Raw genomic sequence first — 25,649 nt, forward strand, 5'->3', positions numbered from 1 at the left:
TAGTGTTTCAGGAAGTCTATAAGAAGATAAGTTTCAGAAAGATAAGTTGAATAAGGGGAGGCAAATTTGGAAAGGGTGGTAACAAATGAGGCTTTATGAACTATTGTGTAGTAATATTTAGGTTCAGTAGAAGTGATAAAAATACATTCCAAAAAATATAAAAAAATAGATGTCAGAGTTTGGTAATTGTAATTGATTGGACATGGGATTCAATCATTCAAAATATTTCTTTAGCAATAACTCTAAGAAAGTTGGTAAGGGAAATAGATGAATGATCTAACATCTATATGGGAAGACATCATTAATCATATTTTCACATTTCATGACACTTTAGATCATTATCTAAATTCCAATGTATTATTATTATAAAGCGGATATACAAGTTGCTGTTAAATTGGAGTGCTTGCTTTGGAGAGTGTCAGCACTATAGAAGTGATAGAACCTGGGAGAATGGAGCTGATAAATGGGCAATCAAAATTCTCCCCAGTTGACTGCATTTGTGGACCATGTTCACACAGTAAGGATTAAGGTCCCAGAGAAAAGTCACAGCAGAAAGAAGTTTCAGTAGACTGTAATCTATGCTGAACAATGAAGGATTAACTATAAATGCAAAGATCATTCAGATTTGTGAAATAGTGGTAGGAGCATATTGACACTATTATATATTAGGGAGAATTCATGTTTCATTTCTGGGAAGGATCCACTTGGGTCAAGGACTGTTCAATCCTAGTTCAGAGAGAAGGAGTAGAAAGTGATATTTTATTATTTTCATTTTTTATTTTACTTTATTTTTTATTATATGTGTATGAGTGTTTTGTCCATATACATATCTCTGCATGCAGTGACCATGGAAGCCAAAAGAGGGCATTAAGTTCTCTGTAACTGGAGCTACAGACAGTTGGGAGCCACCATTCTTGTGCTAGTCATTGAACCTGGCCTTCTAGATGACTATCCAGTGCTCTTAACCTCTGAGCCATCTCATCCAGAAGAGTGATACCTCAGTGGACAAGGATGGAATCAGGAAAATTTTTCAGCTGATGATGTTTGAGGAACCTGGGCAAAATTAGATATACTACTGATGACTGAAGATATGGGGGTTCTCATTGAGTGAAATGTATAGATAAGGAAGGACGGAGGAAGGGCATGCCAAGCCATAGAGAATAATTTTAGGTTTGTTCACGGAAAGTTGGTAGCTGAAATGTGAAAAGGGATTTCTCTTAAGGAAGACAGAAACAAGAAACAAAAACAAGGAGAAAAAAAAACACCTCAGTTATTCTGTGAGTGCTTTGTCTCTGATATTCTTCTGATGTGGGAGTGTCATATATCAATCTGTTGATTTCATTGATTAAACAAAAAAGAAACTGCTAGGCCCATTTGATAGGCCCGCCCTTAGGTGGGTGAAGTAAACAGAAGAGAATACTGGGAGGAAGAGGAAGTGAGCTCAGAGACTCGACAGCTCTTCTCTCGGGGGCAGATGCCTCAGAGAGGGACGCCATGCTCAGCTCTCCAGGGCAGACGCACACGATGAAGCAAGCTGCCAGGTTAGACATGCTGAACCTTTCCCGGTAAGACCGGTGCTCACTGTATTCTTTTAGACACTGCTTGGCCCTTTAGCTCTAGCCCTTACAGGCTAATTCTCACATCCCAATCAACCCATCTCTAATAATCTGTGAGCACCGGTCTTACCGGGAAAGGTTCAGCATGTCTAACCTGGCGGCTTGCTTCATTGCGTGCGTCTGCCCGGGAGAGCAGAGCATGGCGTCCTTCTCTGAGGCGTCTGCCCCCGAGAGGAGAGCTGTGGAGACTCTGAGCTCACTTCCTTTTCCTCCCAGCATTCTGTTCTTTTTACTCCACCCACCTAAGGGTGGGCCTATCAAATGCGCCTAGCAGTTTCTTTATTGCTTAACCAATGAAATCAACAGATTGATATATGACACTCCCACATCACTTCCCCTTTTTCGGTTTAAACAAAAAAAAAAAGGAAGGCTTTAACTTTAACATAGCAAAGTTACATATAGCAAAACAGTTATCAAGCAAGAATTACAGTTACAATATTTATATCTATTTTATCTTTTATCATAACTAAGGAAAACTATAACTATCTATTCATTCTTCAACTCCATCAAAGACTCCAGAAGGATATAATACTACCTAAGTAAACAAGAAATAAGAAAACTCTAGAAATGACAGAGACATCTCGCTGCCTGGACAGTCACCCAAATTTCCTCTGTACCATTGGGGCATCCATCTTCAGCCTTCAGGCCCATGGTATCAAGCAGACATTTCCATAAAGCAGGAAAATTCAAAGTCAGTTCAGTCACTATCTGTTGTGTCCTGCAGAATGTCTCGCAGACTCTTTCATGAATCAGGAACCCCGAAAGATCATCTCACCTTAGGCAAGTTCAGTAGTCCTCTCTCTGTGGGTTCTCTGTGTCCAGTTTATGCAATAGTCCAGGCAAGAGCAATTTCTTGCCCAAATGGCTATCAAACTCCATAAGGTGCCTCTTTGATGCCCATCTTCCTCTTGAAGTACATTGGTGCTGCCAGGAGCAGAGTGTCTCAATGTCATGAAAAGTCCTAAGTTATTAAAACATTAAATATCCTATTCTGTAATCTTTGAAAAACATGAAGAATGTCTATCTAAAATATATCTCTATATATCTAGAAAATCTAACTAACATGACTGCAAGCTTTACTATTATCGATGATTATCCATTAACAACCTATATTTCTTAATTATACAGTACATATTTAAATGAACTACACAATCACAATACCTTAATCAAGATCAGAAACACATATACATATAACAAAATTGACCTTAAATCTCTATCAATAAAGCAAAATCTATACTAATGCAAATTATTCATACCTATATCATTCTTCTCTGTGTGAGGTGGTCTATATCCTTTCCTAAATCATGTGGTAATGGCATGTTCCTTGTTGGCTACATGAGATGATGTGGGAAAGACAGTGTGTATGTTGTATGCATTGAGAATTTTACCAGAGTGTGAATAGGATTTTGACAAGCGCATCAGTTCAGGAGTGAGAGGTGAGAAGGGTGGAGGAGAAATTGTTAATGGAAACAAAGGCGATACCGGGTAGAAAGGTGCATGTGGAGAAGCAGAGGGGACTCTCCGGAAGGACAGAAGGAGATTGAGGGAGGGGTGCTCCCTGAGTGGGATGGAGGGGTGCTCCCTGCAGGGGATGGTTTAGTATATTCTTCTCCTAACCTGTTATTTTCTGGTGTGAATTTCTGCACCTAAGTGGAGTTTCTATAGTACGTTCACTTAGACTTTATGTTTATATGCCAAAATGTTGGACGTGAATGGGATGACATTCATTTTGGGTTGTGATTTCAAAGTATTTGGTTCCGTTGATTCTAAGGTAATGCAGATCAGCATGTGGCAGACATATGTAGCAGAAACTACTTCATGGTACCCCAAAAGCAAAGATCAAAAAAGGACTGAATGCCAGATTTAACCTTTAAAATATTCTAGTCTCATATGTGCAGAGGGCCTAGGTTGGTTCCGTGTAGGCTCCCTAATTGTTCGTCAGAGTCTATGTGTTCCTATGAGTTCAGGTCAGCCGACTCTGTGAGTTCCTCTCTCATGACCTTGACCCGCATAGCTCCTACAGTCCTTTCTCCCTTTCTTCAGGAGGACTCTCTGAGCTGGGTCCAGTGATTAGCTGTGGATCTCTGCATCTGCTTCTACCAGTTGCTGAGTAAAGGCTCATTGCATGTGTGTGACAGTTGTGTAGCTTGGTCTGTTTGTAAGGCTCCTAACAGTGAAACCAGGGCCTGTCCCTGATGTTTAGTTGGCTTTTGGGAACCTGTCCTCCATTCTGGTTTACTTAACCCAGCCTTTATGCAGGGGGAGGAGCTTGCTCCTACCTCAGCTTGACTGCTCTGCTTTGTTCAAGCCCTTGGGAGGCCTGTGCTTTTCTGAATGTAGGTGGAGGAGGAGGGGTTGGGAAGGGCATGGATGGGAGTTGGTGGGTGGAAAGGCTGATACTCAGACCTTCTGAGATGTGAGAATGTGTTTTTATACCTCATATTTCTTGATTCTTGAGAACTCTGAATACTTTTTTCCCTTCCTTCCTTCCTTCTTTCCTTCCTTCCTTCCTTCCTTCCTTCCTTTTTTTTTTTTGATGTGTGTTGGGGGGTTTCTACTTCTCATGATCTCACCTTTGTTATTTTATTCTGTCTGATCAGAATTTTGTGTTTCCACTTAGCAATTTGGTGAAAGTTAAGTTTTCTAAAAGTCAGGATCAAATTTCACCATGTTTATAAAATGCTTCTCCAGACCCAGGAATTCACAGCTAAGTACTGACAGAGTTCCAGGAGTCCAGTCGAAGAGAGGGGGGAGGGGGGAGTTTATATAAGCAAAGGGGTTAAGATCATGATGGGGAAATGCACAGAGACAGCTGATCCAGCTAATTGGAGCTCACTGACTCTAGACTGATAGCTAAGGAATCGGCATGGGACCGAATTAGGCCCTCTGAATGTGGGTGACAGTTCTGTGGGATGAGCAGTCTGTTGGGCCACTGGCAGTGGGACCAGGATTTATTTCCAGCATATGAACTAGATTTTTGGAGCCCATTCCCTATGATGGAATACCTTGTTCATTAGTGATATAGGATGGAGAGGCTTTGTCCTGCCTCAACTTGCCAGACTATGTAGGCTTCCCATGTGAGAACTTACGATTTTTGGGGAGTGGATGAGGGGTTGAGTGGGGGAAAGGTGAGGTGAGGAAGCAGGAGTAGGGAAGGGAGGGGACACTATGATTGCTCTGTAAAATGGAAAAAAATCTTTTAAATAAAAAATTAAAATTATTTCTCAACACTTTAAGGACTGCATCATCTTACTTGTGTGTTCTGAAGTTTGAATTCACTTCTGACCTTAAATTACCGGGTTTTTAAGTGTATAATGAGTCTAAAGTTTCTTTCTGACAACAAAGCACAAGTATTTCATTCTTTTACTCTCAGTAAATCTTTGACATCATCCTACCAAATAGTTCTATGCAGAATGAAGATTGAGAGAAAGTGCTTAGAGTCTTGATCCTTGAAAGCAAAATTAAAATCTGTGCGTGCATGCCGACTGCCAGCCTCAGATGCACCTTTCCTCATCTGCTGCTGGTTTTCAGGGACATGGTCTTTCCCAGTTCAGGCTAGCCTTAAACCTCCCATCTCAACCTTCCAGATTTGGGAATTAAAGTTATGAATGCCCATGCCTGGCATTTGTCATTAGAGAATGACAAAAAAATATGCAACTCAGTATGAGATCAAAGTTCACATCATCAGACCATTGAAAATGAGGTTAATTAATAAATCTACAGGCTCCCTTTGGTATGTTTTGTTCTCTCTGTACTGCAGCTGTATTTTGAGATGGTTCTGTGACAGTTCCTGTTCTGACCAGCAGATGCCTGCAGACACCGTGGAATCATTGTGAGCCTACCAAGTCAGAGCCTGTGATTCTGGGTTTAAGAAGTGGATATTGTTGGTCTCTTAGTGTTATTTTTATTCGGTGCTCTGCCTTTTAAATCCAGGCGACTAGAAAATTGAAAAGGTCATTTCTCTTGAAAGCGTAGAACACTTCACAGTTTTCTTCTGCAGCATTGAAAATCAGTGTATTTGTTTATCTTTTCAAAATTTCCTATAGTAATCATGAAAGAAAAACAATTGTGAATCCTGAGCCATTCTTTAAGATCTTCAGAATTTCATGTTCATCTCTCTTCATCTTTTTTCTCTAACTAATACAGGAGATGTACTCAAAAGGAATAATTCCCCTCACTGCAATATCCACAGTACGGGCTCAAGGAGACAACAAATTTGAAATTGTTACAACACAAAGAACTTTTGTTTTTCGAGTAGAAAAAGAAGGTAAGATTATTTTCCATTTCCTGCTCCCTTCCTCTCCTTCCTCCTCTTTCTTCTTAGAATCAGGCTGTGTAACTAACTCTGTGTGGCCCAGAACTCACTGTTCAGTCCACAGGAGGCGTGGGCCTTGAACTCCGAATCCTCTGACCTTACTTCCCTAAGTCCTGAGAACTCAGGCATGCACTGTCCTACCTGTTTCTAAGATAATTACGTTATTGCTATCAACATACCTAGAGCCCTTCATTTCTTACAAATCATGTTAATAAATCAGGTAAAGAAAAATATAAGGCCACTTTTAACTCTATTGCTTGCAAATAATTTACATTTAAAAAAAGGTTTTTGAATATACAGTATTAAAGCCTAAGTAAATTAACAAGTTAATTCCTTGTGTGGTTGCTATTACATATAAGGATCTATTTTCTTTTTTTTTTTTCAGGAACTATTAACTATGGGATATTTCTTTAAGCTGTATATACAAAACAATGAAAACTGGATACCATATTCTCTCACAGAGATCATTTTAATGTGTAATTTTGATAATGCAAAATAGGTATTTAATGCTTAAAAGCAAAGGTCCTAATCATAACTAAGTTGATTTTAGGGAACTTTACACAAGGAGGTTCTTAGCTAAATGAACTGGTGTGGTAATCTTTAGGTTATAGACTTTGTAGTGGCTGTATTCATTGAGTTCTTTTCGTGGGAATCTTCTTTTCAGTAGGACTCCCGGTGGAAAGGTGACAGGTGGGGCAGAGAGCCGGTGCAGCAGAGAAAGATGCTTGCTGCTGAGTGAGATAACACGAGTTTATCCCTGGGAGCCACACCGTGGAAGGAGAGAATTGATTCCTGCACGGTGCCTTCAGACTACCATACCAACAAAACACATGCACTTCCACTCCTAAGTACCTGTATTTGTGAGCAGGCACTTTTGTGCACATGCACGCACATGCACGCACACGCACGCACACACGCACACACACACACACACAAACACACAGAGGCATAAATGTGAACACAAAATAGAAATGTTTCTATTCTTTCTGTATTGGGTCTCACAGTGTACAGTAGAGTATTCTCTGAATTTGATAGTACAGAGGGGAGAGGTCAGAGAAATTGCGAGTGTTGTGCTCTGTTTGATTTTCATGATGTGCCATGGCTATAACCTTCGATAGGTTAAGATTATACAGGGAAGGCCCGATACTTAGTTAAATAATAGGAAATTTACTCTAGGAACATGTTGGGATAGATTTATAATTGACCTGATTTTTTAAAGAAGTGTTTACTAAGTGTGCCCTATTTCAATAATAATTGCACATAGAGCATACGTAATACTCTGTATATACCAGGCATTTTGCCAGATTCGGCATTGTAACAACAGTTTGCATGACTGTAGTTCTACTGTATAGACAGGGACGGCTACCTGCGGGTAGAAGCTACGGTAATGCTCAGTACTGCGGCACCCTTGCCCTTTAAACGGCTCTGCTCCCGGAGCATGTGCTAGCCGTGGCATAAAGAGTGTTCAATAAATATGTATTCAAGGAAGTTCTCATTATTACTGAAGGTAATCATGAGTGAGTATACCCAGCTACCTGTCAGCGAGCAGTGTTTTTCAGACTTTGATTACTGATGATTTATGAAATCAAACTAGAAGCTTATGTTGCTGCTGAAAACAAAAACACCACACTAGGCCTTCCCAAATAGCATAAAAAACACCACACTAGGCCTTCCCAAATAGCATAAAAAACACCACACTAGGCCTTCCCAAATAGCATAAAAAACACCACACTAGGCCTTCCCAAATAGCATAAAAAAACACCAAAGAGCAGGGCTTAGTGGATAGATCCATACTGTATAACAAATCTATGTAGATGCTGCGTATGACCAATATAGAAAATAGTTCATATTTCTGTTGCTAGATATATACATATTTATTAATTTTTAAATACATTTTAACTTAATTTTATCACAACACTTTCTCCCTCTATTTCTTCTTTCTAGACCCTCCCAAATGCTCACTCTCAAACTCCTTTCATGTTATCCCCTTGATATCTTATTCTTCCCCAAATATTATTGTTAGACACACACACACACCCTCAAAAATATATAAATACAACCTATTGTTTATGTGTATATGGTTTTAGGGATAGCAACTTTAAATTGGATTAGCCAGTTAGAATGCTCATCCTTGGAAGAAGCTAACATTGTTTCTCATCAGTCAGGGGTGTGGGCCTGTGAGAATTTTCACCTTTCCATATAACATATCTATTGGTGGTGCTATTGTTCAGATCTTCTTTATGCAGACAATCCTAGGAGAGCCAGCATCAGAGCAACAGACTTCGGGTATTATGGCTCTTAAAAATCTTCCCTACCCCGTCATTCACCATGTTACCTACCGCATAGATAGATGCAGGCTGTTATGTAGATGTATCTATTATAGGTGTACTTTTCATCACCCATTGATCCATTGAGCCTGGATGAGGATTTTGTAATAGTCTGGTCTCCATTTACTGTACAGAAGAGCTGCTTTGATGAAGGGTGGTAACTACACTTATGGATGAGTATAAGGATAAAATTTAGTGTATAGTGAGGAATCATGTCGTTCTAACTAAGTGACTGTAGTAGAATCTAAGACCCCTGACCTCACTAGCCCCAGAAAGCTGACTACCTTTCTAATAACAAGCATTAGTCCCACCTGTGAGTGGACATTAAGTCTGATTAGACTGCCATTGGTCACCGTCAACATGTGACTGCCGTTTGCTGTATCTTTATGGATATTTTACCACTTTTATCATTGTTGTGGTTCATAGATGTCACATCTTAGTAGAATTAGTAGTTGCTTTCCTCCCTTGGCAGCTTGCATAGTATTTTATGGTGCTATGGAAATTGTACTGCAGGACGGTGAGGTGCTATGGAAATTGTACTGCAGGACGGTGACTCCCAAAATTATAGACTATGGCTGTTGCCTTTGGTTAACTCTCACAGGTTGAAGGTAGGCTCAGGTTGCTGAAGCCATTGGACACTTAGGACACAGGACTCAGATTATTTTAGTTGACTTGGTATTTACAAGAAAATAACACTGGATTAAAGACTCATGTGCTCAAGTCATGAGCTGATACTGTTTCCTTTCTTTATTATATATCATCTAATCAGTTCCCGAATTCTGTCACTTTGTCACTTTGACTTTGAAATTAAGACTAGATGCTGACTGGTTCTTAATCCCCACAGTGGGATTAAGTGGATTGTTAGTTCAAAGCAATCACTTTCATCTTGATTAGTCACTTTACTGATTCACTATGAGTATGTCTTCAGTCCTGCTGTCAGAAAAACCATTCAGTATGGAAGTCTGATCATATAATCTCATTCCTAAAATCCCGTTGTCTTCTTTTCTATAGGGTGTATGATGTACGAAAGCCCTTTTGACTCTTGATCTGGTATTGGTCTTCTTTCATTCCTTCCTTCCATGCCTCTTCCCTCCTTTGCTACATTTTAACAACAAGGGACTCTTGGACTGAATCTACAAGTCTCAGTTTCTTTGGGGCTACAGCATTCATATCCTGCAATGTTCTAGCCACCTTCCTGCTTGCTCCATTACTTTTTTTCTTTAGGCTTTGTTGACCAGTCCCTTTTCTGAGGCTTTTTCTAGTAGCCTATGTAAAGTAACTCTTCTCTGGCCCCTCATCCTCTGCTTTATGCTGTTGCAATTCACTTGTCACTGTGTAGTGTACTCTAGTAAATGTCTGTGCTTTTATGGCCTTTTTCCTTTCAGTGGAGTTTAATCTCTGTGAGAGAATGGTCCTGCTCCTTATACTCAGAGTAAGCCCGTAGCATAGCAGCTAATATTCGTACAGGTAGTGGATTATCAGTTTGACAACACTTCTGGCTCTCACATTGATGGCTGGTTACACTGAAGGGTCTTTCTTTAGGTCAGATCATATTAAAGGTAAAGTTCCTGGCTGAGTTTGATGGGTGTTTAAAATTCTAGCACTCAGGAGGCAGAAGCAGGTGACTTCTATAAGTCAGAGGTCAGCCTAGGCTACAGAGTGAAGGATTTGTCTAGAGAGAGAAAGAGACAGAGACAGAGGCAGACACACAAAACAAACCTCACAGTGAAGGTTGAGTTACAGTTGGTGATTATGTTTATGGTGGTTTTGCTTGCCCTGTGTCACATTCTCTGCTATCCTTTGTAACTAATGAATCACCTACGCTAAATTTTGAACTCAAAGAATATGATGTTTGTGTTGACAATTTGAACATTTCTGAATCTTTGGTGTTTTTCAAAACCACAAAAATTAATTTAAGATTTATTGAAGAGATTGCTATTTTGTCTACATTATAGCAAAACCACTTTTTTTTTGTTCTTCTGACCTATAATTTTTTCCCCAACTTGGATTATCATCCATGGAGAGAAGCCATAAGAGGGAATGTTCCAGAAAAAAATGGTGCTTAATAAACTGCTACCATTGATATAGTCACTAGAGGTATAGACCCCTTATACCCAGGGGATTTCTGAATCTGTGTACAGTATCAAGTAACATATATACTACATTCTTTTCTACACATATATACATATGATAAAGTTTTATTCTTAAATTAGAGACAGTAAAAGAGGACTAGCAATAGCTTATGATATTGCAGAAAGTTATGGCAACATTTTTAGCAAAAGTTACACTAATGTGATCATTCTATTAAAAATATCTGAGTATCCTTTTAGCTTTTTCACTGGAAGCACTACACAAATCTCCTTGGGCATCTTGCAAATTGTCCTGTATCACTGTGACCACACTACAACACCACCACTAAGCAGTATAAAAGCTTATGTAATACAGGTACTGCATAGTCATGATGCTTTACTTGATAACTGAGATACTTCATGCCTAGTGGAAGACCACCTCACACAGAGTGACTTATATACACTGGAGTAGGGGATGCCTCGTGTCTTGAATCAGAAGAGAGTGGAATGCCTGAAGGCTTAAGGCTTAACACACAACTAAGAATAACATGTAATTTAAAGTTTATGAATTATTTATTTCTGGAATTTCACACATTTTTTTAAACCGTAGTTCACTAGCTCAGCTACAATAGCCCCTAGCTTGTCTCAAACCATATATCAAATAGAAAACAATTATTTGGTTTGAAAATTGTCAAATCACGTTTTCCTCATTTAGGGATGCACATTTTGTACAGCCTAAGACAAATGACTATTACGATCTGTTTGATTCTGTGTGTACTAGCTGTTCACTGTTTCTCTCTGTTTAGTGAACTGGATGTTTCTGGTTTTTTTGTTTTTTTTTTTTTGTGAATGGAATTTGTTTGTTAACACCTTCATATAGATTATCAGAAAATTTCATCAATAAAAAGAAGATTCACACATGTACACACACGTGTGTGCACACTGGCGTACGCGCGCACACACACAGAGCATTCTCTGTGTTCTCACTCCCCAGTCCTTCTTAGTTTCCTCTCACCTCTGTTACCACACGGTACTCCTGAGGGTTCCCTTCCCATAGCCATGCCTTCTTTATGCTTTTTTATGACACACTGATTTTAACCACGACTCTGTCCATGTGTATCCAAATATCCACTAGATCCTGGCGGCCTAAAAGTTTTACGTACAACTAAACATGACTGTCATTCTCCCAGAATTAACAGTTTTCAAGAAGTCAGCAGTCAGGGGTAGGCTCCATGAACCCTTCCTCAATCTGTGGTTGGCAATCGACAGTCTTGTTCAGGCCCAATTCAGGTAGATACAGATAATGAAATCATATTTGCAGTGGCTATCTCGTATAGAAGAAAGCATTGCAAGTCTCTTATCCCCCTTTTGCATCTTAATTTTTTTTATCATTTTTCTGAAATGTTTTCTGAGCCTTATGAAATTGAGGACTGTTCCATATTAAAGAATAATTGCCTGGTACTGCAAACCCCATGCAATCCCCATGGCTGGGAATGTCATAGACCCTTACTACTGTTGTATAGTTAAATAGCCTTGGCACTAAACTGTAGTCCACATCTTTATGTGGTATATCTGTAGAAACTATAGTAGTGTATGGATCTTCAATCTGCTTGTTTAGAATAATGACAGATCAGTTCTCAGCCTCAAACAGGACATTCATTTCTTATTCTCTGTTTTTTCCTCGTACTATCAGAAAATTCAGAAGCTAATAATCCTAGGGATTGATCCATTTTGTTCAGTACTATTCTAATATAAACACACAAAAAGTGCAGTTGCCAATTTCAAATTAATTACTGAGATATATGCTACCTGCGGTCTAAATGCCACAAAGCTTTGGTATATGTCATTACATTATATTTATATTTGAACCTTTTTATGAATATTCAGCAAAGCAACCATCCCTTACATTACTTGGTAGGACTATCAACTTCAGAAGTTGAGTGTAAGTTGTGATAATTTAGAAATTAAGATTTCTTTTGAAGTAATTTCCCATCATTAATTAAACAAGAGTGTACCTCATAAAGGAGACTTATTGTAATCCATGGTAAAGTTGTGGATTCTCTGATAGGCAGTCTTATGTGAAAAGAAGTCCTAGATTCCACAGTTTAGCTCTGGTTTCCCTTTGTATGAAAAATTTTGCCACTTGAGATTCCATTTTTTTAATTTTGTCTTGATAATCTCTCCCCTGTTTGATTTGGGAGTCATTATTATTCTTGTAGATAATATTTGATTCCTGTGTTTTTATCGTGTTCTTTCTCATTGTGCATTTGACATTTATCCACTTCTATGGATCTTTTCCTGTTGAGGTTGTCTCTGCTCACATGTTCTTGCTGCTCTGCTCATCTATCCCAGTGTCCTGATTATGGGCGGTGATCTTTGAGCTGGATTGTCCTGCCATCTTTCATGGTCGTTTTATTACGTAAACTTCCTCTTATTCTGGGCTGTTTATTTTGGGGTTAACATCCGTGAATCAGCTATGTCTTACTCCCTTTAATACACTGACATTTGAATGTTCATATATTTTACTTTTATTGTACACTTGATATCTGTCTTCTTATTCCTGAATTCCACACTCCCAGATTTGCCTGCCAGTCATAAACACAGTATTCTCAGCCCTGTCTTCTCCTTTCTAATCATCTTGAATTGCTTTTCCTTTGTTTCTCTAATTCAAAGCAGGAAGTGGATATTTTCTGTCTATATTTCTCATAATTTTCTTATAAGTTCAAAACTATCAATATGTTCCTCTTAGTTAAGTCTCTAAACCAATGTTGGTTCCTGATGCTTTTTTCTTATGTTGTCCTTGCTCAGACTTCTGTTCTGACCTTCAGGCTTCAGCTTGGTTTTTCACATTGTCCCTCATTCTCAAGACCTATCTATCACGTGCTCCCCCTTTCTATGGTACCAAATGCAGTTGTGTAGGAGTTGAAATAATTTTTGGCATAATTTTAGCACTACCTTTCTTAGTGACCTTCAGCAAATCACTTACTTCAGTTGAATGGACTCGTATATTACTTGATACAATTTGTATGACATTTATTCTAGTCTGGGCCCCATTATCTGTTCAAATCTAACTTGACTTATTGTCTTGATTGCTCTTTGGAAATTACACCACATTTTCTGTTCCCCAGTAAGTATGTGGTACCTGATTGAAGGTCAGTTGGCTTGTACGGGGTAGTATAGTATCAAGTTTTACTTTGTCAGCTGAGTTTTAAAGCCTTGAGTACTTCCCTATTTCGACCTTCCATTGAGTACTGAAGCTGCTCTTTTCTGTACACCTTGGCTTCTTACTGTGGCTCTGACCAAGTAACCTGACAGGGAAAAGGTCTTACTTTGGTTCATGGTTTCAGAGAGCTCAGTACATGGCCACTTTGCCTCAGGTTCTTCAGACAAGCCGGCCAGAGGAGTATGGGAAATAGAAAGTTTCTTCACCTACTTACAGAGAAAAAGCAGATAGGAAGAAAAACATATTTCAGTGGGTATAGCCTTCAACAGAAATATTCTTTGTATTGCTACTTCTTCCTGTTCTGACCTCTATTCATGTTCCATAACTTCCCAAATTAGTAACACCAATGGGGGGAGGTGAGGTCACAAACTCAAAACAGAACTCTAATTGAAATATTTCATTGCAAAACTATGGCAAAGAGAAAACCTAATATCCCAAATCATTTAAAAATGTTTCTCAGACATAAATAAGGTCATAGGTCTCCTGGAGTTTTTTTTCTAAAATGCTGAGCCTTCTTTGGAGTTGGAAATGAAGCCTGAGATGTGGTATTTCTTGAATGATACTAGAAGCAGCTCATTTTACTGGCTCCAGAGCATCTACAAAATCTCTTCTATTAAATTTGAGCTCTTGACTCTGCTGACAGTGGAATTTAGGCAGTGGTTGCGGTAAAAAGAAATTGTATGTTACTGGCTTTAAAGCAAGAGGCTCTCATGTTAATGTTTCTATGTTTATATGCCTTTTACATTTTCTCCTTTAATTTCAGAAGAGAGAAATGATTGGATCCGCATATTATTAAGTGCACTGAAGTCACCATCCGTTACTGCACAGTTGCAAGCAGGCATGGCACCTGAGAAATGTGGATATCTTGAGTTGAGAGGCTACAAAGCCAAAATTTTTACTGTATTGAAGGGAAACAGTGTGTGGCTGTGCAAAAATGAGCAGGTAAGCTTTGTAACATTAATTGTAAATTACTATTCTTTGATAGTAGCAATTGTGTTTAGCTTTTAAGAGCTGCTTGGGTTTTTATTTATAATCTTGCTGTTACTTTAGGTAAACCACTAACAATAACAGAAAATCTGGCTGAAGGCTTTGTTTCAGGAAAGTATTTCCATCAGACCTGAGGCTGCATGCCTCCTTTTTAGTGGACCGAGGAAAAAAATTGAAAAAAAAATTGAAAAAAAATTGTTAAAATGTATACCTTATTTTCAGTAAATATAGCCGTCAGAGAATAATTGAGAATAAATACAGACACTGTTGAATGGGACTAATTCCACATTTTTGTGATAGTAAATTAGATGATAATGAGAAACAGGTGTATTGGTTACTTTTCTGTTGATGTAAAAAGGAAACCTATGGGAGAAAAAAATTGATTTATGTAGAATAAATAAGAAGCCATCATGGCAGGAAGGCTTACCAGTGAGAATGGGAATCTGAGAGCACACATCTTGAACCATAACCCTGAGCCCAAGTCAGAGAGTGGATAAAAAGTGACAAGGATGAAATCTCTCTAACACAGCTGCAATGACATGCTTTTTCCCGAAATGCCACACCTCTCACGCTTCCCCCAAGCAGTGCTGCTACCTGAAGACCTAGTATCCAAAAATCTGAGCCTATGGGGGACATGTCTCATTGAAACCACCACACTAGGTCTTATTGTCTTTATTTTTCTTTGAACAGATGTTCTGTTTGTCATGAAACTGCTTTGGTAGTAGAAACCCATTAAAGAGAGGTGGGTATAGAGATATTTAGGTATACATATATTTGCCACCATATAGACAAGCACACACACATCTGCTTCTATACACATGTCACATATACACAGTATATGGGCTTTAACTGTTAGATGATTGAATTTGGTTAATAGGAAAAACTGGAGATAGTTTAAATATTTTTGTGGAGACTTGTAGATAAAGCGTTTTTTGATGTTGTACAAGCTTTATATTTGATTTTGTAGTATAGACTTCCGTTTCTCTATTATTTTAGAGAAATAAAAATCTAAAAGAAAAAGAAAATCTTCCTCCTTATGTGCTTAATTCTTATTTGAAGATGAAAGCGTGTATTGTGAATGTCTAATCTAAGGTGAATTCATTTTACAGTGGACTGTGATAAGGTATAGACAAGGCCTCTTTTCTTATTAAAAACAGTCATCAACTCAAAACAAGCAGTAGTTATTAGCTGATACTTCAGCTCTTAGCAAGCTATTCTCAAACTTCAGTAGGAGTGTATTCATTATTGGGGGGTACCTTAGGCAATTAGTTGTGGAAGGAATCATTGACTGACATGGGCAAATTACTGATGTGCATATTTAGCATACTCTTAAAAAGAGTAACATATAACTTAACAGTATATATGAACTAGATGTAAATATTGTTTCTGAAGTCTCTGAAGTTAGTTGACTAAAACTTTTCTCATTGGAATTCAGGTTAAGCATTCATAATTTGCATGTATCTGTTTTGAAGTTATTCTGCCAAAATGAGGAATTCATTTTTTTTTACTTGCACAGACCGAATACAATTCCTCATATTCGTTTCATTGCTCACATTAGCTAGATTATCTGAGTTTGTGATGTTTTCTAGAAATAATGTTTTTTTGAGTTTTATTAACCCTTTGGGAGAAAGAAGCTTTTTGTATGAAATCATTTTAAATCCGTTATATTTGAAAGCAAAATCTAAAATGCTTGCCATGGATGGAGTGCCAAGTTCTATGCTAATTAATTTATAAATACTCATTTTTAATCTTTCCTATAATTACAGGATTCTGTCATCTGTGCATTAAAGATGAGTAAAATGAGGTCTCCATAGTTTGTGCAGGGCTAGCAGTTTGATCATGCCAAGCTTAATTTGAAGCTAGAATTTCTAGCACTAAGCTTGTCTTCTTACTAAAGACTTGGTTTAAATCTTTTCTGAGATCATATCTCTCAGAAATAGGCACAAATTAGTTTTGTGACTAATTTCATTGCCCAAAGGTTTCAGGACATAGGCTCCGTGAATGTTCTGTCAGACTGTGCACTCTCAAAGAGATATGCTTATCTAGCAGGGCTGTTTTATCTCCCAGGGTGAGATGCCAGGCAAGAGCAGCTACAGGTAATAAGCTCAGTGCTTTTACTGCCTGCTTATTTGTTTGCTTTGCCTTTTTGAGACAGGATTTCTTGTAGCCGATGACCTTGAACTTTTGGTCCTCTTGCCTTTACCTCCCAAGTGTGCCATTATGTCTGTCCCTATCTTGTATTCCATGGTTAGGCATTATGGAGAGGTCCAAAACATGGGGCATCAAATGAATTAGAGAACTGGAAACACTTCTATTTGCACAAGTAATGTAGTAAGGAGGCCGCTTGTTGGTTTCCGGCTGCTCAGCCCCAAAATAATCACACTGTATTAATTAAAACACTGCTTGGTCCATTAGCTCTAGCTTCTTATTGGCTAACTCTTACATCCTAGTTTAACCCATTTCTATTAATCTGTGTATCATTATGTCACTGTGGTTTACGAGCTAAAGTTCCTAAATCTGTCTCCAGCAGGGTTTTTCTTTGCCTGTACCCTTCTTTCTCCCAGCATTCACTTTAATTTTTCCTGCCTACCTCTATTTCCTTCGCAGGACCAAGACAGTTTCTTTATTAACCAATGATATTCATAGCACACAGACGGAAATCCTACATCAAAGTAATAATTAAATTATTTAAAAACAAATCAGTAAATGGAATACACTTCATCTTTAGATAAGTACATATATTTTTATTGTTTGTTTAGTCAGTTTTTTTCTCCTAAACATTGAAGATCTTTTTTTTTTTGTTTGTTTTTTCTTTTTGTTTTTCGAGACAGGGTTTCTCTGTAGCTTTGGAGCCTGTCCTGGAACTCCCTTTGTAGACCAGGTTGGCCTCGAACTCACAGAGATCCGCCTGCCTCTGCCTCCCGAGTGCTGGGATTAAAGGCGTGCGCCACCACCGCCCGGCTCCTAAACATTGAAGATCTTATACTTTACCTTTAAAGACATTTTTTAGGGTGTGTTGTGGAAGATGTGGTATTTGCATCATACTTCATACTATGCATCAACTTGACTGGTGGATAAGTTGAGCAAGTCATCCATGTTTTGGCCCCAACAGTAGTACCATTTCACCTTCTGATACCTTCCCATTTTGGTCAATGCCTTATTCTCCTGAGGAAAGCCATTTCCTGCTGATCTGTCTCCTAGGGAAGCATCTGCACGGCATGTTGTGATAGGACAGTCTCTTGTCTTTATCCTCAGTATACAGGGTTTCCCCTAGTGAGCTATGGACCTGTTTGAGGAAATCCTGAATGATGGGAGTATGCTTTGATGTAAAATCTAGATGTTTGGACTGGGTGGTGGTGGTGCACACCTTTAATTCCAGAGGAAGATGGATCTATGGATTTGAGGCCAGCCTGGTCTTCAGAGTGAGTTATAAGACAGTTAGAGCTGCACAGAGAAGCCCTGTCTCAAAAAAAAAAAAAAAAAAAAAAAAAAAAAAACTAAAAGTTTTATAGATATACCCCACAAGGATAATTTTCAAAGATTATAAAAAAATGTTCATTTAGAAGTGTGAGGTATTTATATTTAAAATCTTGTATCATAGTTTTTGTTAGATCTATATAATGGCCACATAACAAGACATAATTGTTTTTATTATTTATATGCAGTGAATTCATTTTGTAGCCCCCAAAAACACTTCTTTTAAAAATGGAATTGGCCTATATGACTGTAACCCAGGAATCACCTTCAGGTTTCTCTCCATCAGTAAATACATAGTTTTACTAATTTGCTGATTATTCTAGTAATCACAGTGTATGGAGATGAGGGTTGGCCATTCCAGAGAAATCACATTTATCCTAGTCACATATGACGAGCCTGGGAGGGTGTAGTATGGGTTTTTAATCCTCCTCTGCTATAACTAGCTGTCTCTGGCAGTGCAATTATTCCCATTAACAGGTGTCACCATGAAGGCAGGAGGATCGCTGCCTCCAAGGCTGTCATTACTTTGTTGAAATTTCCGAGTTTTGGGCCTATTCCAAATGAGTTGAGTTAACCTTTGGGATATGTGTCAGATACGCATTTGTGAAAGTACCACACGTGGCTCAGTAGAGATTTCAAAACCACACACTATGAAATGATTTCTCAGGGTTCTTTGTTTGTTTGTTTTTTCTTCCTCTAAAGTGGTAGGCATTCAGCAAAAGGGGGACTGAAAATCCTGCAGTCGGAAAATGTGTAAAACATCCTTCACCTATGCTAATATCAATGAGCCTGTCATTCACTTATTTACCCTTGGGTGGTATCTTTTCTTTTCCTATTAATCTTATTTTAGAATAACCTTTGCTAGGTTGAACATTTTGAAATACCGATGTAGGAACTGACAAATGTCGCAGTAAAAATGAAGAACATCATTATTGTGGTATAGTTTCAGAATGGAGTGTCCATAGAACGTTGCACCTAATTCGAAAGGAGGCTGCAGCTGCAGCCTGTGCTTTGTCAGTGTTGCTTTTTTCCTGGAGTCTTAGTAGTTTGTGTAAGGGTTTGAAATGGTCAGCCTTTCTGGAAATTTTGCCTTACCACACTTACTATAGAGATGTATTTTTATCGTGACTTCTAAGGGTTTAAAAAAATCCAATGCATCATTAGAATTTGGCTAAAGGGAAAGCCATTAGAGGTTGTTTTCATTTGCTTCATCCATTGAGTTCCTTTCACTCTGTATACCCAGAAGTTACTCTGCTTTGAAGATGGTTGTTTCCAGAGCTTTTCCTCCAGTCCCCAAAGATGCTTTCACAATGCCAGCCTCCCTGCAGGCACATCTTCAGTAATCTTTTTCTTTATTTCCTGAACCTGTCTCTAGTACTGAGACAAGAACACACGTTTTTCTCACTTCAATTCACCGGGAACTCACTTTTGCCACAAACACTTTAATGGTTTTTGAAATTCCCTCTCCTTCATAGGAGCAGTGGTGTGAGCCTGCTGGGCGGTCTTGTTGTCCATCTGTACCGTGTTCTCTGACTGCTCTTAACTCCGGAAATAATAGACGTCAGCCCGTGTTTAGCAGGGGCTTCTGGTCTCCTGGCTGCTCAGTTCAAAGGCTCCCTGTCTCTCTTGCTTCGTGCACTTTACTTCATTAGTACGCTGTTGAAACTGAACCCTAGAGGGGCTCTCTGGATGCCTAGTAGAGAGACTGGAGGGGACTTACATTAAAGATAGCCTGAGGTCTTTTAGTCTTTTTCTTTCTCCAGTTAGACTCTAAGGAGAAGTGAAGAGGAAAGAGATGAAGAATCAGAGAAGACCTTTGTGAGAGAGACAAATAACATCTTGGATACCAACACTGAAATTCTTTCCTAATCACCCTTTTGGAAAACAGTGCACTGCTCCCATCCCATAAATTAAATGTCACCACTTCCATATTTTTCCATCTTAAAACCCTTCCCATTCCTTTTTTTTCAGTATTCTGCTATTCCTTATACCTGCTTGTGTTTTATGTACTTGTAGTGTGCTATAATAATAGTGACAGTGTTTTCATATTATCATTCCTCTCTATTTAAAAGGACTTTGATAATTGGATGTGTACGGTTTATGTTATGGACATTATGTTTCTAGATCCATCTATCTATTTGGGAAGAATTTAGCAGGCACTTTTCCATTTCTGGCTGGTATGGATGCATGCTCTCCTAGTGGAAACTGGACACTTAGTCTGTGGTGGGAACAGCACTGCAACTTACAGCCCCAGGAAATTGCTGACAGTCTCTGTGAAACGTTGTTATCCTTCATTTTTTCTCATGTATGTGGTGTGTATGTGTTCATACTCATGTGGTATGTAGCCGCACACGTATGTGTAAAGGTATGAATACATGGGGAGACCAGAGGTTGACAGCAAGAGTCTTCCTCATTCCTTTCTAGCTTATGAATTGAGATAGGGTTTCTCAGTGGACCAAGATCTTACCAGCTTGGCTTTTCTCACGGGCCAGCTTGCTCTGGGGAGCCCCTGACTCCATGTTCTATATATAACACTAGCTCCAGAATTCTAAGCAGGCTGGCATATAATTGTGGTCTGGGTTTCCTCAGGTTTTTAGAATGTCAAGTATTTTATCCACTGAGACATCTCCCCATTCTTACCCTAGCCTCAATGAATTCAAATCAATTCATTCTCTTTCTCTCCCTCTCTTTCTATCTCTCCCCATCTCTCTCTCACTCTGTCCATCTCCCCTGTGGGTAGATGTAAATTCAATACATAGTCCTACAATCTTTTTAAGGGCTGAAGAAATGAATCATTGGCCAAAAGAACATAGCAAGCAAGCAAGCAAGAAGACTATAGTTTGAATCCCCAGAGCACATGTAAAAACAAGATACTTAACCTGAACATCAGTATTTTAGTTTTCCGGCAAGGAAATGGGACAGAAGCCAGGAGAATCCTCAGAAACCTATGAGATAGGTAGCTTGCTGTGGAAAACAAATGCAGCAAAGAGACCTACCTTGACTCAAATAAGCGGACGTGGAGAACTGACAGCTGAGGTGGTCCTATTGCCTCCACATCTTCACTTTAGGGTAGACAGGCCTACTTTCACAGACACACATATATACCAATAAATAGATACAATGACAAACACACAGAATTCCTCTGATGATTTTCAAGTACCTTTTACATTTAAAGTGCTACCTAAATGGTATTTGGAAAGATGGCTTAGCTACAATTACTGCTCTTCCAGAGGACCATGTACTCTAGGGATACTGATATGATTCCCAGAAGTCAACTGGTGGGACTCAAGGGATCAAGTTCATGATGGGAAAACCCACAGAGACAGATCCCAGCTAGTGGGAGCTCACTGGCTCTGGACAGCTCAAATTAATCTCATTGTATTTTACAGTCTTCTTTGTTATTATCTCTTTTGTCAATTACTTTGAGGTCTTTATATAGTTTAGAAATTAAACTTTATGACATATTTTCTGATCATTTGATGATGCTTCAATTTTATTTATTAATTTTATTATGTTGAAATTTTGTGCATAATGTAACTATCTTTAATAAACTCAAAATACACAGGTCCTCTGTTTCCTTCATTGATTATTTTCTAAGCTATTTTACCTAAAAGAGTGTAGATAACAAACCAGTATGTCTAAATTTCATAATTTTTTTCTGTCTTTTTGTGTGGTCTTTTTAGTTAAGGCCTCAGTGAGTAGTTTTGGTTAGCCTTGAACTCATTGTGTATTTCAGGCTGGCCTCAGACTTGTGGTAATCCTCCTGCCTCAGCCTTCCGTGTACTAGGAGGTAGATAACAACACTTCTAGTGCAATAATCAAGTATGGACATAATTTGAAATATGTGTGTTGTATTTGTTCCTGGTATTTATTTCTAGTGGGTAAGAATTTCAGCACATGGACATGAAAGAAATGAAAGAAAACTGGCCTTGGCTTCTGCTTGTTAATGGTTCCCTGATAGTCTCCCATCTCTTCCTGATGAGTTTTTAAAATATCATGCTAATATTAGCCTGTTCATTACAACCAGATGTCTTGCTTGGTGGGTTTGGGCATCCATTTGATGCTGATTGTGGCACTGGGGTTTTAACTACATAAACTCATTTGATTAAATATCCTCAAATCAGAGTTTAACAAGAGACTCTTCCTCCTCATGTAAAGTCCCTTGTTGCTTTGGCATGGGGATGGAGCACTAATAGAATTTAAATTGGCCTCTGGAGGCTTGGTTTGTATGGAACAGAATGAAGCCACAGGATGTAGGTGGTGACCTCACACTCTCTGGGTTCTCTCTCTGGCCAAGCTCTGCATCTGGTGTTTCCTAGAAGTCTGGTGCCAATGTCATACAATGCCACATCTGTTTTCAACAAATGTTTAAGTACCAAGTTCTTAAATTCCTGGCAGGGAAAACCTAACATTCACTATTTTTAAAAATAGATTTGGGATTTCAGCAGATTGGGGGTTAACAATTTCTTCTTTAATTTCTCTCTTTAGGGATCAGCATTTCATTTTGCTCTTGTACTGTGTGGTTTTAGCAATTCAGAATTACTCTCACTGAATAAATTTGTATAAATGACTTATTTTAGTATCTTGGTCAATATTTGTGAAAATTTTTTTCTGAATATTTAGTGCAGAGTCATTCCATGATTACAGATGAAATGGAATATTTTATGAATAACAGATTCTGCCTGTAAAACTTCTAAGTGAGAGCTGTATGGACATATCTTCTTACTTACATTACTTCATTTAATTCTCATGACAATACTTTAGGGTAGAGTTACTCTATTTACGAATGATGTGGTTTAGGTCGAGGTAGGTAGCTTGCTAATAGTTATGTAGCCAGATTTCTTCCTTGAGTCTGTCAGCGCCAAGGCATTTACACATTTGCAATATCTGTGGTCTGCTAAGCAACACATGTGATCCTTGTTGCTGGCAGTAGTTTCCTGCTTTCTGAAATTCTATGTTGGCTACAGAAATTAAATGTAGAACATTGTTTACTCTAAAAGCCCTCCCTAGCCCTTTGCATTTCATAGGATAGCGCCCTGACCAGTTTTATCCTCGATAGCCTTTTAAGGAGTCAACGTATGGTTTCTCTTGTTTCTTCATTTATTTTTCAGACTGAGCTCACAATCAGAATGTAGTTACTGGGTAATTTTATTTTATTGTTTTTGAATATTTAACACACACATTTTATTTTACTTTAAAAAATCATCACATCAGCTCGTTACTTTGGAGCATGTACTTTGTTGAGATTCACTTTAAAGTAGGTACTGCATTCCATTGGCTTCAGATGGAAGTGGTAGATAAAAGAGAAAGAGTTAGTGATAGTTAAGTAGACTTGAGGGCCAATCAGTGTGACTGGACATCCTTCTGAGCCTCTTTTAACCACATGAACATGCTCCGCCCCAGAATGATGCTGAGGGAGCTGCTGTCATTCTTGTTCTTGAACACGTGGTGAGCTAAAGCTGGAGATGTGTCTGAACATTAGTTCTTCTTGGTGGCATCATTTGACTGGTATCAGCTCTTAAGGGGACAACTTTTTAGAAACACAGATATCATACTGTCTGTCTGTAAGTTGTTAGAGGTACTGAACCCGCAGCCAAGCTTTCTCTTTCACTGTGTTACGACTTGTTCTATCTTTCCTTAGACTATATACTTCAGGTACCTTGTAGTCTGATACTTTTGTAAGTCCTAGTATATAGGTTCTACTAATAATTCTTGCATAATTCGGGTCTTAAATAAATACAGATTTTTCAGGATGAGTTTTCTTGCTTTGAAAAATAGTAGGATGCATGCTTCCAAGTTCAGAGTTTTTCAGACAGTTACAGTTGGTAGCCCTTTGTAAATTCCTGAACACTAGACAGGGATTTCAACAAGCATGGCTCCAGAAAGATAATTTTTCAGCCCTGCACAAGCCTCAGAGCCCAGGGCAAATAGTAACTGAATTCCATTGTGTTCTTATGCTTGTTTGTAACTAGCGGTTGTAATAGAATTGTGTATATTTGGATTGTACTCTGTATTTCACTCTACAGAAGGCTTAGGGACATGCTTCCTTCCTGGTATCCTTGGGTCCTCAACAGGCTAGACAAAATGCTGTTTAAATTCTGTTAGCAGTTTTGCTCTGAGATTCAGTGGCATTATGAGAAGCCTAGCTTACACTTTGGTTTTATAAACTTTTATTTTATGGTTCTGCTCATTTTTCATGATGCTAATTCTCAGGACGTGAAAGAGAGATAAACACAGATAGCTTTGTCAAACACCCAGAAATTGGACATAGCCTGAACATTTTCTAATAGTCTGCAAGGGGACTAAATATCACCGAAGTATTCTTAATAAGAAATGCAGTTGTTTCCCATTCAATAGCTCTCGAGATCACTGACATTTATTTTGGTACTCTGCTTTCTGTTTTACAGTCAACTGGTGCTAGTCAGCCTTGCGCATCCTCTAATTACTCAGAACCATATGGCCATGGCAGACAGTTGATATATGGGTTACAATTTTTCATGATAAGAAAATATCATCTTTGTCTTGCTGGGGAGAAATTTGGAATGCTGAGCTGACCCTCACTTTACCCGGAATTACATCTTTAGATGTAGAGACTTTACGACTCATTTGTAGAGATGAGGGGCCATCCATCCAGGCAGGAACCGTGATGAGCCCCATCAGTATCCATAACAGGTTGTCATTCCCACCATCTGCTAGTCTGGTGGTCAAAGCATTATGAGCTTTACCCTTAGTATCACACAATACTTGCAGGCCAGGCACATTACACAGTACTGTGAACTGGCCTGATATCCTTCTCTTGTCACAAGCTTCATTGTGGGAAATTGTTAGAAGGCCATTCAGTGAAGGCACACTGCTTTATCTAGAATTTATCCCTTCATCAAGTTTAGACAGCTACCTTATTTCGCTATCCTCATCTTACTTCTTTATTTATAAAAAGGGCTTAAGTTTCCAGACACATAAAACTTTGGTAGTTTATCCAGCATTTGCACTATGTAGCAGGGCAATTTATATGGATAATTAGGAATCGGTATCTTAATTTACTAGGTAAAGTCAGCCCTGTGCTGATATGTGGAAAAGTGTTAAAACATGGCTGCTTAGAATAGTTTGATGTCCCTCCTCACTTGGTATGGTGCTTGTCATCTGAGACTAATTATAGAAAATGAAAATGCATCACCCTACCATTCTAATTATTGTACAGCACTCAACAGTTTACTGTGTTTTTGTTTTTACATTGTTTTTAATTTTTTGAGATTACAATGTAATTTTGTATTCTTTATTCTTAAATTCTGCCTTTCTACATTAACACTGTGAGCCATTTATTAGTTTATAAGAAAGTAACATTTTGATTTGTTTTCTAAATAATAACTTTTGATCATATCTATAAACCTTCACATTGAAAAATAAGAAATAGCGACCAGGGGGCTTACTCCTTGTATCGGAGTACTTACTGTGCAAGCATTAGGACCTGTGTTAGGATCCTAGAGCTCATATGGTAGCCAGGTATGTTCATATGTATGCCTGTGACTCCAGCCAGGCATGTCTACACATGTGCATGTAATTCTAGTCATGACGTGTGTGTGTGTGTGTGTGTGTGGACATGTGTGTGTGGACGTGTGTGTGTGTGGATGTGTGTGT

General features: G+C 38.6%; 1 protein-coding gene across 3 annotated transcripts in view; it reads left to right on the plus strand.

Moving 5' to 3' along the window:
• The window catches only part of Arap2 (ArfGAP with RhoGAP domain, ankyrin repeat and PH domain 2), a 174,029-nt gene that overhangs the window by 55,418 nt on the left and 92,962 nt on the right, over positions 1-25,649 (plus strand). For all 3 annotated transcript variants that reach the window (XM_041671300.1, XM_041671298.1, XM_041671299.1), the window contains exons 8-9: positions 5,763-5,883; positions 14,314-14,492. In XM_041671300.1, coding sequence (XP_041527234.1) covers positions 5,763-5,883; positions 14,314-14,492 — 300 coding nt within the window. The remainder of the gene's footprint in view (positions 1-5,762; positions 5,884-14,313; positions 14,493-25,649) is intronic.

This window comes from Microtus oregoni, unplaced genomic scaffold, assembly GCF_018167655.1.
Source record: "Microtus oregoni isolate MIOR12 unplaced genomic scaffold, Mior012 000021F_ref0000039, whole genome shotgun sequence".
Classification (NCBI taxonomy): Eukaryota; Metazoa; Chordata; class Mammalia; order Rodentia; family Cricetidae; genus Microtus; species Microtus oregoni.